The following is a 16,197-nucleotide window of genomic DNA, read 5'->3' as shown; positions in this document are numbered from 1 at the left end:
TGTACTTACTGCCAGACATCAAATACAAGCCATTAGGATCAACAGCTAAACTTGTAACTGCATCTAAGTGAGCTACCATGGAGTGGATCAGTTTTCCTTTGAAAGAAAAGAGTTATTTATGTTATTTTCTGCAATTAACTTTGTTATTTGTATTCACTGCTTATGACCCTACCACAGCTGACACTATAAATAGAAAACCCATGACTGAATCATTAAAATTATACAAGAAGTCATTCTTTTAAATTTACAGTCTCCAGAGAGGCACAGTAGCAGTATCATCAACATTGTGAGACTTTTGTTTTATGTCTGCAAAGCCACCCTGGTGCTGCAACCACTGCATTTTAAATAACTGCCTCTTAACTGAATTGAGTTCTGAAGGAAGATCTAGAATGGGAAGGAAAGCAGGGGCTGATATAAATGATATAAAGCAATGATATAAACTACATAAGAATATGGGATGATCTTAGTCAACTCAGAGAGAATTATTGTTCTATTACAGTTTATTGCAATTACAGCAATGATTTCAGATTAAAAATAAGAAATCAGGGGTCAAGTGCAGCAGAGGTCTAGGAAGCACTAGAGTGCCAGAGCTTCCTGTTCTCCAGATCATAACACAGACAACCAATAGAAGAAACATAAACATAAGCCCATAAAGATTTTGAAAAAGCTTCCTTTTATGTTAAATATTTATAAATCCCATACATAAGGCATTTTATAAGAAGGGATAGAAAATTATGCAGGTTCCTTATCACTGTGCCAACAAAGTTTTAAGTGGGCTGGCAATCTTTGGGATCTACTGGTGACGAGAGATTTCTGTTTCAGAGGCTATCCAGTTCTTGACATCCCTCAGCATTCATCTGAATAATATTAATCTTAATGAAATTCTGGTTATGATTTACATTATACAATGGCTATACCTAAGACCTGCTGAAGAGAAGCATACCTGTATTGTTGTCGTAGAATTTGATGTGTCTGTCTTCATGAGCAGTGATACTAATTGGAAGAGTTGGATGGCTGATGACTCTGTTTATCTGACAGGAGGAACTGATTGCTTAAAAAAACCAACACATATCATACATGTCAATTTCTAAATACTTTGAAAGATTGCTACTAAGAAATAAACATGTAATCCATTTTATTTGCAAAATAATTCTTACATTTATATACTGGAAACTCTCAGCTAGCATCTTATTTTATATGGTTTACTCTAAAATACTTTCCAAATTACACAGGCACAGAGGCATACATAAACCATATGTATGCCAAATAAGGTCCAACCTTTGGACATAGTTTTAGGTAGACACATCAGGCAAAAATGTGAAACCAAAAACTGAGTGAAAACATCTTTTTTGCACTTCTCCACTGCCACATTCCTCCTCCTGTCAAGTAAAACTTTCTTCATAACATACAGACAGTACAGGTAATCTATTGCAAGGAAATAAACCCCACCCATTATTATTTTATATATATGGATTAAAATTATGATTATTGGGAAAAAAAGGATGCTGGAATATTCATAGGAGAGTCATTTTCCTATTCTTCAATAATTTTGAAACAGCATGCATATATATATATACATATATATATATACATACACAAACAAAAAAAAAGTATAGAAGTTTTCTGATTAGAAATCTAGGCATTGTTGTGATGCACAGATTAGTGCAAAGGTGGTCTTAAGAGGCATAAATTATGACAAAACCAAAACCAGTCACTCCACAGTACATCAAAATACAGGTATTGTCTTTCATGTTGACTGTATTTAGTTAAACTGCTTCCAAAGAACACATTATTTAATCAAAATTCTTACTAAAATAAACAAAATAGAATACTACTATAGGATCACTTGCTATTAAAGTGGTAAAAACTTCAACTTACATATTTCTATAAAAATCTGAACCATCAAGCCTTGTCAGTATCCATGGAACACTTAGAAATTATTAAAGTCTAAATTAAGCAAGAAAACCCCATTCATATGAATAAACCCCCCTAAAATAACTGAAAGCACATAAACCTTCATCACAGGCACCTATCCTCACAGTTTGACAATGACAAGCAAAGTGAGGCTTATACTGAACAGCGGAGTCCCTGCGTAGTGGTGGTAGGGCATTTCAGGTGACTCATTTTCCTCTTGCCTAGTTCTTGTAGAAATAGTCATTTACTTCTTTAAAATACTTGTAAGCTTTATAGTACTATTACATAACTAAAGATACTAAATGGGGACTGCTGGCTGCCATATCATGGCCTTGTTTTCTTAAAGGAACATTACTGAATTACAGCAAGGAGGAGGTAAAAAAAAAATAGAAGGGGGAAGGAAGAGGGAAGCAGAAAGGTAACTTCCACTGACTCAAGTTAACTAATTTAGAACTGCTTTTTCAGATAGGAACAAAGGTGTCAGTTAAAAGAAGAAATCCTGCACAGTAAGGAATACCATAAAGAAGGGAGATGGCACTTTCCATTCCATCTGATAAAATGACAGGCATTTAACTAGTTTAAAACAGACAAGTAAAGCCAACAAGAAGGGCTTAGTCCTTTCAAAAAACCTAATTAACAGCAGAAGTCAGTGACATAAAACTTTAAGGAGCGTGTGTGTGTGTGGGGAATATAAAAATTTTTTAAAAAATTATATTGTTATCAAGTTACCATTGTGGCTTGAATATTAAACCTTTGGTCTCTTTTCTAATGCCAGGGTAAAATTATTTACTGATAGCAGGCTCCTCACAGTATCCTCTAAAACTTCTCATATTGGCCATTGTCATGATCCAAGGCATTATACAGGACCTTGTCAATGAATACTCTTCCACTGGAGCTTTGCTTTTCTCCTGCAGTGAAAACTTCAACTACAGCCCAAGTCCAAATGAGGCAAGAGTGTAAGAAATCTTTGAAAAGGGATACCTCTGAGGAAAAATAAAAAAGAATCCACACACACTCCTGAATTTTTGATAAACTCAACTTTAAGTTTTCCTGATATTACCTCTATTTTGCAATTTTGTACTGAAGAGGAAAAAGAAACCTTGAATCTGCAAAGACCACTGAGCTGTACTAGAGAAACCTGTGTTTTTCCTTGTGCTACTGTCTTTTGAAAAGCAATTCAGTGTCATCGTGTTTCTTCTACCTTATTTCAAAAGCACATGCACTCTTCTGCTACTGAAATACCCACAAGGTCTGTTATAGTAATAACAATTTACTATTACATCTCAAAACACAGCTTGTAACATAATTCATGTTATAATTTCTCATGACACTGCCTGTTTGGAAACACTGAAAAGATTATCAACAGTATCGATCTTAATGAAGCAATTTTTTTTTCCTTTGGTCAGTTTGGGTTTTTTTGATACATACTTGTATCCACACTGGACTCCAGGGTAAGAATTCGTTGCCGTGTCTCCATGTTAAAAATGCTAGTGTGTCCACTGTTAAATGATGCTACCATGAGGCTTGGGTCACTGCTCACAAGATCTACTGAGGAAGGGATTCCCATTTCTAGAAAACAACGTAGTGATTTAGTTGGCATAAAGTAAACAAAAAAAAACCAAACAAAAAACCCTCAATCAGTAAGCACTTTAACATCTAAAGGACCACGATTATGAATGGAAAAATTGCATTTAAAAACATACATTATGCCAATCTAAATAGATTGCCCAGTATGATCACTATTTTAATCCTATTTTTTTTTTGACGTGCATCAACAACATTCTTTACTAAGATCCTGTATCTGGAACTGCAGCTGGGTAGAAATCTACTTTGAAATTAAGAAAGTAAGAACTCCCTAGCCCCTTTTCCTTCCTGTAAGTGTAACAGCAATTCTCAAAAAACACAAAACGACTCCATTGCCTCAAGTAAAATGATATGAAATTGAAATGGTAAAACCACTGACATAACAGATGATTAACATTATTATTATTATTAACTTGGTTAAAATAAGAGCTTAAAAAATCCACCAAAGTTCTCAAGGTGCAAATTTTATACCCTGACACTGTCATCATAGGAAGTTATATAAATACATTATAAATTCATATTTCAAAGCTTTGTTCATCCTGCCTATTGTGGTATTTATCTGACCTCCTTACACTGTAGCTATCTGAACACTACCGGACAGAAGGTCAAATCAGGAAAGCTTGGGTATAGGATATATCCCTTGGGATTTTTCTCCTCAAATGTCCTGTTCACCACCTGCTCTGTGAAAGAACAACACCAGTAGCAAGAGACGCCAGGAGGAGGAGGAAAAGATAGAGAGTGAGACACTGAATTTTAAGCAAACTAATGTTACAGATTCAGATAACACAGGAATATCATCATGTCTCTCTCAACTCTCTAAAGATTCATGGGAGAAACATCTTTTTTGGACACGGGACCTCTGGAATATTTCTAAGGAATGGTGGTACTTATCTAGAGGTACTCCAAAAAGAGCAAAAAAAGGATTGGAGTGAGAAGAAAACACATTGTTTCTGAAGTGGCCTTTTCTACCGCTGCCATGCATGGTGATCTGCAGCTTCTTGGGAGGCCCACAGTGGTTAATCTAAGGGACTTAAATGATGAGTGCAAGATATTTTAGAGAGTTTGTTCAAGGTTATCAATAAGCCATATGAAAACTGGGTTTCAAAGGAGGATCTTTGAATTTCACAACTTTGGCAAGACTAGTCCTCCCTCCCCCTTAATTTAATAATTAAAAACAAAACAACTCCCAAAAACACCCAACAGTTACCAGGAAGTTTTCAAAGTAGGCAGATAGGCAATAAGCTGGCAATAAGCCAATTATGTTTTTCGTAGAATCCTGCAGACCTTTGGAAACATATTTTTGCAAAAACTAAAATACATGAAACGTTTTTTATTTTGCTCAGTATAGCATAACAAGTAATGGTATATCTAACCAGCTTTATACCATAACTTGATAAGTCTGTTGAGTTATGCTAAAGTTTATTTTGCCTCAAAGTCTTTATGAAGAGCCAAGGAACTTCCACAGTTCATGGGTTGTCTTTAGGACAATCAACTCCAAGAGAACTTGGCAACATCAGTGGGCTCATTCTGGACCACTTAGACAGCAACTTCAAGAAATTAGACTCTAAATAGTGGGATTTTGATTTGTGCAAGACATTTCTGTAACTAAATCCAAAGATTAACATTATTTCAACTAGCAGTGTTTAGGATCAATAGGTTATCTATTTAGTTAATGTGCAAAGTCAGAAATTCAACTGGAATCTCTGTGCTAGAGGCACAAGGAACAATTCTGGAAGGTACAATGACACTGGCCCGAAACGAAGCACTGGCTACTCCAAACTTCTATTAGGAGAAGAAAGGGCTTTTTATTCTGGAAAAACCAAAAGCACACACCTAATGGAAATTCAATTTGAATCTGAATTATGGAGTTGATACATTACACTCCTTGGTGCTAGTAACATCAGCAGATCATCTAAAGCAGTTGGCTTTTAGATGTATGTGACTGTCCCCCTGCACGTAGGTACATATTAGGTAGCAACAAAAAAGAAGGGTCCCAAAATTTACTCTTCCCATATCATTCATAAATATATAAAATCCAGCAAAAAAAGCAAGAAGTATTTCTATTCAGTAACCAAAATTATGTCAGTCTGAACAGGGATGTTCATGAACTTCTAGGGCAATTTTCTGTACCTTGATTATCATTAAATACATTGAGAGCTGGAGCAATTTCTGTAGCTTTCCATAAACGTATAGTGCCGTCTGCTGAACAGGACAGCAATCGCTGGTGCGCTCCACTGTAAACCAGACCCCACACTGCATCAGTATGGCCTACAAAAGCACCTCTTAGAACAGAAGGATCTGTGAACAAAACACAACAAAACACATTTCAAAACAAAATTTGAATTACATCAATAGCTGTATCTAGATCTGTGTTTATGCACCAACCTCACGGAGCTAATCCATAAAAAAAAAACCCAAGCCAATCATGTCATACCAATATAGAAGTTTCAATTATTCTGGTATTAAGATGCTTGATTTTCATCAGCATACATGTTATTCAGTTACCCAGTTTGAAACTAAAGGAACAAAACAACATTTCAGCAGAATGGACATTACAGAAATGGGATAAACACACTTCAGTTTGTTTCACTTTCAAGCAGTCATTAATGGTACATCAGTCCCTTTTACGTAAAAGTCAGCTTTGAGGCCAACTGCTAAAGAAGCTAAAGAAGTGAAAAATAAACTTAAAATCCAGAAACCAGGCTGACATCCATTCAGATCTGGTAAATCATACTGAACCGGGCCTTTTTAAGTGTTTGAGGACAACATTAACAGCTTTGGTCTCAGACCATTAAATCTCTTTATCTAACTACACAGAAATTCATGAAAGAAAAGAACACTAAAATACACATTTGCCGTACTTGCCAAATTATCAGGTTTAGTCCTGGACTTTTTGAATCTAGCTGTTTCTCAAAACTGTGATGAAATTAAGGCCATTCTAAAAAAAATTTAAGACATTTAAAATTTAAGAAATTTTAAGACATTTTATCTTCTTATCAACCAGCATCAGCATTAAACCAAAAATTTACTTTTAAGCAATTGAAGCTAACATTCGATTTGGTCTTTTAAACTTTCAAATAAGCATTATCTACAAAGTATCCTATTTTAACAAAAAACATTAATGTCACTAAACAATCATTTCACTGGTGTGTTTGACAGCAACATACCATAAGAGTCATAGGGGTCAACATTCGGGTTGGTTGTGTTCCAGCCATGGATAAGGCCATCTGTTCCCCCACTGTAACACTGTTCACCGTTACTGCTCATCACCACACAGAGCACTGGTCCACTGGAAGAAACCCCCAAAGAAACATTTAATATTAACATTTTCATTATGTGAAATGCAATGCCAACAGAATCTTCAAATTTTCCTGCTAGATACAATTCACTTGCTGCACGCATTGCAACAAAAATTCCGCATAATGAAATCATAAGCTACAACACTTCCCACAAAAAAACCTCCACAATATTTGGTAACGTAACTACAATCAGAACAATATAATCATTAGGCACATGGAATGTGAGAAGTGTCACACTTTCAAACTGTAGGGGTTTTTATTTTGCATAAGCAGCTTCTTTTCCCTTTGTAAAAGATCTAAGGCTGTTTCATGAAATAATTTCAGTAGATTTAAATTCACTGCATTCATTCATCTTCAGCTTCCTTCTACATATGCACACATCTGACAAAAAGGCAAGAGTTGCAATAATGAACAGAACACTTAATCAAATTGGAACCGTATAATTTGTAGGGTTTTAATTTTAAAATTAAATAAATAATTACGCAGTAAGGAGATGGACACATGCAGGCATTTTAAATAAAATGGGAACTAAAGACATCACAACTAAAGAAATCAGTAACTGATAACGTGGAAATTACCTTTTAAAAAAATTCTGTTTCTGTTTAAAAAAACATATCTTTCTCAAAATATGACAATATTTCCCAGGAAATACTTACTTATGTGCTCTGAAGGTGTATATTGGCTCTACATCAAGAGAAGCACTCCTAAATGAAGTACAAGGAAATGTTAACATGTATATGATCTCACACAATGCTTTACAAAAACGTGTTAAATTCTTAAAATCACTGTTATGTCGTTTGCAATGTTTCCCCCACAACTTTCAACACAATTTTTCACATGTCTAGGAACTATTCGCAATCTTTCATTTGCAGGATTTGTTGTTTGTTTTGTTTTTTCAGTTTAAAGACCTTCAAGGTAGTTCACAAACTCTCACAGATCAGTCAAGCCAATAGGTAGCTACACCAATGGTGGGGAAGGAGTGGAGAGACATCAGTATCACATGGACTATACCATTAAGTGCTCCAAACCCCTATCAGAGCAAAGGAGTTTTTGACTCCTTGTTTTTATATCAAGGCTGTAGCAAAAAATTTGCTGCTCTGGACTTTATCAATCTGGTGCTTGTTACAGGCTGAGGGAAGACCCCATGTTATGCCCAGTCCTCCTCAAAGGTCTGATGTACTCCCTTACCATTACCGTTATTAGCCCTGCTACCAAATTGCTCTCATTTCTGCAAATCCCCAGCAACTCACAAGAGACAGTGTACAAAGGCAACATCTCAAAGTTTAAAGCTGTACACATGTATATGCATGTATGTGTATACATACATATGCATATATATAAAAATGCATCTTGTACATTTATATCCACATGCAAGCACACTAACAGGCCGCATCCAAATATTTTCACTAGTAAATTAATTTGTCATGTTATCTGCAAGGAAAATATAAAAATGTGAATGGTTTTCCTTCTTATAAACAAAATACACTCAGGAACACACATGGATTTCTTCTGGCACTCTTCAGAAGTCTCCACACTACTCTATGAGCTTGTTTTCCTACTCTTAAAGTCAAGGAACACTTTCCATGAACTCCAAGGGCCATCCTGTGAAGTGGTATCTACAATTATCTTTTTTCTTCATATATTAAAACTGTTCTTGAAGCAAAGCAAAAAGAAAAATCTTACTTTTTTGCTGGGGCTGTTTTTTGTAAATTCCACATTTTTAAAGTATGGTCCTCTGAAGCTGTTATTAAGACTGGTTCAACCGGATGAAAAGCGAGACCTCTTATTCCATCAAAGTGACTTCTTAATGTAAATTTGGGGTTCCAAGTCTTTCTCAATGCATCCTTATTGTTGGCTATCTAATAAAAAAAAATGCCAAACTTGTAATTAATCTGGAAGCCACAACAAAAGGAAGACATTAGAAATTTAGTTTGGCATTTTCAGAAGATGTGAAATTACCTCTTCCACTTTTCAAAACAACCTGCTCTTGAAAAACAGACCACTTAACACTAACCAGATAATTCAAAATGAGAATGAAGGTAGAAGTATTCCATACAACAAGTAATGTCCCGTCCACAGTTATATGTTCTATGCAAATCTGAAATACTCCCATGTCTGTAAAATTACACAATTTAAAAGCACTGATACTTAAATGAAATCAGCTAGGTATTGGAAATTTGATCTATACCTACTAGCTCATTCACTTTAACACTGGGCTTGACTCAACCAACCGGTGGTCCCTGAATATCCAAAATACAACCGACATGGCACCTCTGAAGTAAAGATCTGAGAGAAACAGAAGATTCTAGAAGCACAGAAAGGAACACAACCTAACTTACTCATCTAAGGAACTCAAGCTCTGTAATAATGCAAGACAAGTAAAGGTTGCCAGAAAATGAAAAAAAAAAAAAAAAAAGGCAAAAAAGACTTGGCTACACACTAAGAATATAACTGGCAAGTGATAAGCTATCATGAATACAGACACAATTATTTGGCAATAAATGCATTTTAGAAGATCAAAAAAGAAAGCCTTTTAAAAAAAATAACATTTACTCCAATATTGCTCCTCTGAACAAATGTTGACACAAAATGCTGAACAGACTTTTTCACTCTGTCAGTCAACAATGCCATAAGATAAATTTACCTTTCCATAACCACTATGGTTATGGAAAACCAAGAAAACAAGCAATTGTATTGATGTTTTATTATGTTGAAATCTACAGATAATCCGAAATAATTTATATCATTAAGTGCAAAGAAGAGACAACTGTTTTGAGCTTCTCCAAGAATCTACATTTTATTCTAGGCAGTGGAGGGAGGAAGAGGAGGTTTAAGAACAGAAGTGCTTTTTCTTAGGTTTTGTTACATCTGGATTTAATAATAAAAACATGCATCAATTAAGAAGTTCTGTACATTTTAAACCAGGAGAAAGGAGCTGTAACAAATGCAGGTTAGTCCTTCTTTTAGTATTTCTTAATAATTATATACTGTCTTGCTCAGGGAGACAAGTCAGTTTCTTTGTCAGTTTACTGAGCCAAGTTGGCTCAATGAGGGAACAGACAAATGCTCAAGCTGGTACAAGGATGGGGCAGGACTGCACAGTTAGCAGCTCTGGCAGGTTTTCTGGAGATTGGCCAAGAAAGCCTCAGCAAAAAGGGTACAAGATGTACAGAGTATTCACAGATATCTGGAGAGGAATTTGGTTGCCTCAACACAGGCACTCAACGCCAAACAGGTGACGGAGGGAACCCGCCTGCCCTCCAGTTGCCGTACCAGCAGCACAGGTCCTGCATCACACCTGCAAACGCCACGGAAGACACCTCAGATGGCCTAACAATGAATTCCAGTTCTGGACGGGTAATAGTCTTCATTTGCTTCTCATTTATTCAAAGGTGCCCTTCCAAAGAAGTCCAAGATGATTAGCTTACAAATTGGGAAGTAGATGGAGGGATGCAGATGAGGGCAGTCCCAAACCAGCAGACTAGCAGCAGAGGAAACAGATCCTAGCCCTGATGCACCACCTACCTCGCTGCACCACGTCACTCTGCCCACCAGCCTCCCTCAAGCTGTGAGAGGCTGGGTTAGTAAACACAAAAGCCAACCTCCTTCTATCTCTCCCCACTGAAATGCAACTGTGACAAGCAGTTTGGGGGAATGTTCAACCCCCAGATTAGCACCTGATCAAGATTTGCTACTAATAATAATATTTGCATCTACACAGACAAATCAAAAAGTCCAGAAACAGCAATGACATGCAAGTAGGATTCCAGACACTTCTCTCATTCAAAGTTGTAGGAAATCAAGCAAGAGACCACTGCAAAGTCCAAAACCTCTATTATAATCTTATGAAGCTGCTTAATCTATCCAGAAGACTAGAAAAAAACCCAGAACCAACCTAAGTGAAAGGCCAATGCTAAGATAACAGTGTAAAGCAAGGAAAAAGAAAAGATAAACTTGTGATTATCAGCTAACAATCTGGAAAATATCACCTTGTTAGATATTCTAAAAATGTACTCATAGAAGAAAAAATTTCTCTTTCAAGTAATAAATTCATAATATTCATTACCAAGTGAAAACCATTCTTTATTTACAGACAGCCAAAGCAATATGTAGAAACCGAAACCATGAAATGAGGTAGGCTAATGCTGCCATGTTTTAGAAAAAAAGAATCTAGTAAAAATGTCAGTGGGATGAAAGGGACTGAAAATGGGAAAGTGCCTGCAGCTCTTGAGAGCAAATATATTTAAAGACAGATATACCTTGTCTTTCAATTTTATTCTCCATATGATTCAAAATTGACACTTAAAAATAATACACTAAATTTTCACTAATCCTTCCTGATTCACACTTGGCAGTTGGAAGAAGATATGAAATAGGCCAAAAAGAAACATTATCTGTAAGCTAAACTTCCAGTGAAACTTGAAATAGAAAAACCAGGCTTTCATTTTGCTTCAATGAAGTGTACAGTGACAATAGTGAGTAGCTTTGTAAATGTTGTGGGTTTTTTTTAATCATCAGCACTAAAAAAGGGTAAGAGTTGAGGTAAATCTGACTATGAATTCCTGATCATAGAACTCCATAAAGGCATTTAACAAATGAACAAACAGAAGTTAGTACTCTCAACCATGCGGGATAGGATAGGAGTGGCTAAAGAAATGCTGAATTCAATAATGAAAGCTGTTAATTCAGGATACAGAGACATGAACAAACAAAACAGTTTATATGGACACTTGAACAGTGAAGTCAAGCAATGAAAGCATTACCATCTCGTTCAGATGGTTTAGGTTTGTCATGTCCTCTGAATTTAAAAATTCAGCATCTAAGTTTTAGGTGTACCTGTAAAAGCAAATAATTTGTATACCATCTTAACCCTTTCTGAAGGCATAATTAGAGAAGATGAGCAAAAAAATTAAGAACTGAGCCCAAATTAGGAGATAATGTTAAAATACTGAATTTTAGCAGAAATGTTCTGTATTATTGCAATCGAAATGATTCACAACACATCACATGCTCACAAACTTACTATAGTAGTAGAGCAGCATATCTCTGCAATAGCATTCTCAAAATTTTATTTGTCTAAAATTTTATTAATTTTATAATTTATTGCTTTACAAGTACACACAAGAGTAAAACTTCAAAGTAAGGACCCGCAGGTTATTTCTGGAGTATCAGACTTGACTTGTGATAGTAAAATCCCAGATGGTGATTACTTAAGGGTCAGATTTACTGAAAGGTAGGATTCTTCACCAACACACAATACTGAAAATTATCTCTGAAATCCCTCAAACTTGACAGAGCTGGGCAATGCAATAGCAGGATTGATGTGAAGCTGACAGATCACAAGGAGCACCTTAGTAAAGTAATACCTGAAGTATCTTTTCCCAAGAAATCAGAAATACAGACAAAAATTGTGTGTGACTGAAAAGAAGCAATTTTAAGGAAAGCTCTTCATAAAAAGTGAAAGAAAAACAAGCTGTAGGCTACACATACAGCCACAGCAGTGCTGGCCACAAAACCCTCCTAAACAGTCTCTGGTCCAGTTTCCCCTTTGAAATGAGACTACTGCCCACACAATGTAAACCACAGGGCTCCCCCAGCCAAGTCTTGAACATCTCCCAGGAGAGGGATTCCACTGTGTCTCTGGGCCAGTTGTTTCAGTATCACCTCCTACATAACACTTCCTCCCCCAGTGTCTTACCTGAACCTCCCAAGCCAGAATTTGCTATTGTTTCCTCTTCTTTTAATACCTGGCACTATGGAGAAGCTTGGCTCTGTCATCCTTATAAGCACTCTTCCAGTACCTGCAGACTGCTATTTGAGCACCCCTCAGCCTCCTAAGAGCTGAACAAGAGTAGCTCCTTTAACATCTACTCATCAGTCACATGCTACTGGACTCTCTACAATTTCTCTAAAACCCTCTTGAAGTGGAGGGGCCCAAAACTCCATGCAGACCATGCAGAAGGGACATAAACTTCCCTCAATCTACTGGCCATACAGCTCCTAATTTTGCTCAGTCACTGGGGTCACACACACCCACATGTATCACTATAACTAATTACATTTACTTTCAACTACTCACATGACATGGCAGGCAAATGAGAAGGAGAGGGGCTTGCAGAGAGCTTGAAGGCTGCTGTGTATGGGAAAAACAATTTTATCAAGTAAAAATTTGTGACAGCCTCCGGCAGCATAATTTCATCTGGAGAATGTTTTCTGCTGAGTCTACACACATGTAACTTGCATCCGCCTTCAACAAAAAGACAGTAAGACCTTGAGTTACCAATAATAACCACTTACATCATAAGTCAGCGAATCTGCCTCATTTGCTACAGTAAGGCCTGCCAGTTCTCCAAGACCCAGTTCATTTTCAAGGGCTTCATCTGTTCCCATAATGAAAGATTTCCCTGAAGAAGGAGGGAATGTTAAAGCTTCCACTGCAAGAAACCAAAACAAAACAAAAAAAATCTTGAAACTTGAGTTTATACAACATTGAATAACAAAAGTACATTTTCCACTTTCAAAATACTAAACATCTTACAAGTAGCTGAGGGGGAAAAAGATATACAGAAATGCACAAAAAAATAGCTGTTCTAAAGATAATCACTGTACTTACCAATAAACAGCATCCTCTGAACATAGTTGCACTTGAGGTGTGCATGACTCAGTAAGTGCAATTAGCCACAGGTGGGAAGAGGACACTACCATTAGCCCATAAATAATGCACAAGTAACACAGAACAGCTCAGACCCTTCCCCAACTCTGCCACAAAATATGCAAATAGGTGCTGAAGAAGCAACAAAAATGCATATAAGAATAGCTGGTGGGAGCGGTTGGGCTCTTCCTTCCTAACATGGTATCCACACCTTCCTAACACGGTATCCACACACATCCAAAAACACGTCCACAATGAAGCTGTTTACATGCACTCCAGTCGAGCAATACGACCAGAAGCTGACAATTCATTGCTACTTGTAAAATCAGTTTAATTACCAAACAGGCTGCTCAGCACTGAATTCCATGTTTTTACTAGAAGTATCCAAACTTACTAGTTAACAGCTTCTATAGCATGCCTATAGGAGCTCCAATCACTGTAACGTGAACACATCCATAGGCAGATTCTCTAGAAACAGGAAGATCAAAGGCTAAGGAGTACAGCATACACACTTATATCACATAAAGCTCTGCATCAAGTGGCACAACTCAAAAGCTTTACTAAGTTCCCTGTACAAAAGCTCTCCAAGCCTATACAGCGCAAACGGAGGACTGAATAGATGAAAATGTGTTATCTTCTGGATACAAGAAACTTCACTGATCTTTATACACCTTTTGTCTCAAATTACAAGGGTTTTTAAATAAATTACAATCTTTTCGCCTTTTAGTTCCATTGTAAATACAAGCCTTGGCAAATACTGTTGGAATCAGGGAGAGAAGGAAATGCCAACTCATTCTCAGCATCTGTTTAAGTCTAACAGCACCGATACTAAGTTAAAACCAAGAAAAATGCAGTTTACAATCAATAGCCTGATCTGTTCAGTCTGCTTCCCTCTTGCCCCAAAGGCATCAGGTTCAGATGCCATCCAATTCACCTTCAGTTCACCCAGCACTGAAGGTGGAATTCCACAATGTGGAATCTTTCCATTCCACATTCACATCTCTATTGCATGTTCTGTTTGCTTTCCACTACTTTTTACAACCAAATAAAAGCCTTTCAAGCTCTACTGTTTGATCAGGTCTCTTAGTTATTACCTTTTAATCACAAACATCTCTTAACCTTCTTCACCCTGAAGTCTACACTACCATTCTCTTCTTCTCTTTTGAATTTATGATAAAATATTCCACTCAATACACAATACACACAGGACATCAAATCTGAAAAGTTACTAGAATAAAAAAATTGTATGCCAAAAATATCATGGTGTCTCAGTTTTACAAAGGAATACACAGTTCATAGTTTGCAATACTGAACTCAAACTGATAAAAATCAGCTGTCCTCCTCTTTTTTTGTGAGAGTGCATTTGAATGTCTGAATTAAAAAACACATTATTGAAAGGACATGAAAATAGTGCTCTGCTAACATAGCTCTCAGTATATGTGAGAAAAGTTGGAAATGAAACATTCAACAAAAAATTCCTCCACTTCCCCAAGCGTTGCTAAGTTACCCCCTTCTTTCATAAAGAAAATCACTGAGCATGAAGGAAACAGAACTACTGAGATCTTTGGTAACTATGCCGCATGCTGGGACTTTTTATGCATCTTAATTATAACTTGGTCGACCTACTATTTCACACTCACTGAAACATTGCTAAGTGGAACTCATGTTTTGCTCATTTTTCAAAACACATATTTACCATTTAAATAGGGCACATGATATCATAGAATCATAAAATGGTTTGGGTTGGAAGGGACCTTAAAGGTCATCCAGTTCCAACCACTCACGTGCAGGGACACCTTCCACCAGACCACATTGCTCAAAGCCCCATCCAGCCTGGAACTGAACACTTCCAGAGATGAGGCATCCATAACTCTCTGGGCAATCTGTAAAGAATTTCTTCCTAACACCTAATCTAAACTTGCTCTCTTTCAGTTTGAAGCCACTCCCCCTTGTCCTATCACTACATGTCCTTGTAAAAAGTCCCTCTCCAGATCTCTTGTAGGCTCCCTTTAGGCACTGGAAGGCTGCAATATGATCTTTGACAAATTAATATAGCCTCATACACTATATGTTATTATGCTTCATATTATAGCATTCAAATATTGAATCAAATAGATGGTTCAGCATTTTTCAGACATAATACTAGTGAAGATAACCACATGCTTCATTGCAAAGATGTGTGGCCTTCCACACAGAATTTTTTTTAATGTTTGGAATACATTATGGAAAGAAATACAGAGGCAAGCTCTAAGTTGTTCTGTATGATTCACTACATAATCACCACATGCATTTAAAAGCTGTGTTTACCTGCAGAGCCTCTATCCCACACTTAAAAAAAAAAAAGAGTACATTTGTATGTATGTCTGTATACATACATACATACATTTAAAATTATGTGCATGGGGAGAAAAAAAGATGATCTTATGTCCTCAGAGTTAATGTTCCCCACTTGGCTACCAGGTTTGAGCACAAACAAAAGCAAGTGATTTAAGATCATCATATTACAAAGCCACCATGTGCCAAATTATTTTTTCTATCATGTTCAAACATGACTTGACCTTAGGTAGGTGTCTTGACCTTACTAATAGGGACCAGAAAGAAGGAATGGCAATGCCATGTATTGCACTTAGACAGAATCGGAATTTGCTGAATTGTAATTTGTAAAGTGCTCGGAAAGTCTTAGAGGATAATCTTTAAGAAGGAACTATAAACATCCATCCTTTACTAAGGTGTTATGCACATCTTTAA

At 36.6% G+C, this 16,197-nt stretch overlaps 1 protein-coding gene across 6 annotated transcripts in view; it reads right to left on the bottom strand.

The window, feature by feature from the left end:
• STRN (striatin) overlaps nt 1–16,197 on the bottom strand; it is a 67,768-nt gene that overhangs the window by 5,394 nt on the left and 46,177 nt on the right. For all 6 annotated transcript variants that reach the window (XM_032683109.1, XM_032683107.1, XM_032683110.1 and 3 more), the window contains 8 exons: nt 13,095–13,231; nt 8,481–8,656; nt 7,454–7,501; nt 6,666–6,787; nt 5,629–5,796; nt 3,343–3,483; nt 944–1,051; nt 10–96 (listed from right to left, as the gene is read on the bottom strand). In XM_032683109.1, coding sequence (XP_032539000.1) covers nt 10–96; nt 944–1,051; nt 3,343–3,483; nt 5,629–5,796; nt 6,666–6,787; nt 7,454–7,501; nt 8,481–8,656; nt 13,095–13,231 — 987 coding nt within the window. The remainder of the gene's footprint in view (nt 1–9; nt 97–943; nt 1,052–3,342; nt 3,484–5,628; nt 5,797–6,665; nt 6,788–7,453; nt 7,502–8,480; nt 8,657–13,094; nt 13,232–16,197) is intronic.

This window comes from Chiroxiphia lanceolata, chromosome 3 (assembly GCF_009829145.1).
Source record: "Chiroxiphia lanceolata isolate bChiLan1 chromosome 3, bChiLan1.pri, whole genome shotgun sequence".
Taxonomy (NCBI): domain Eukaryota; kingdom Metazoa; phylum Chordata; class Aves; order Passeriformes; family Pipridae; genus Chiroxiphia; species Chiroxiphia lanceolata.
The sequence above is the reverse complement of the archived record's forward strand: the minus strand, read 5'-3'. Positions and strand labels throughout refer to the sequence as shown.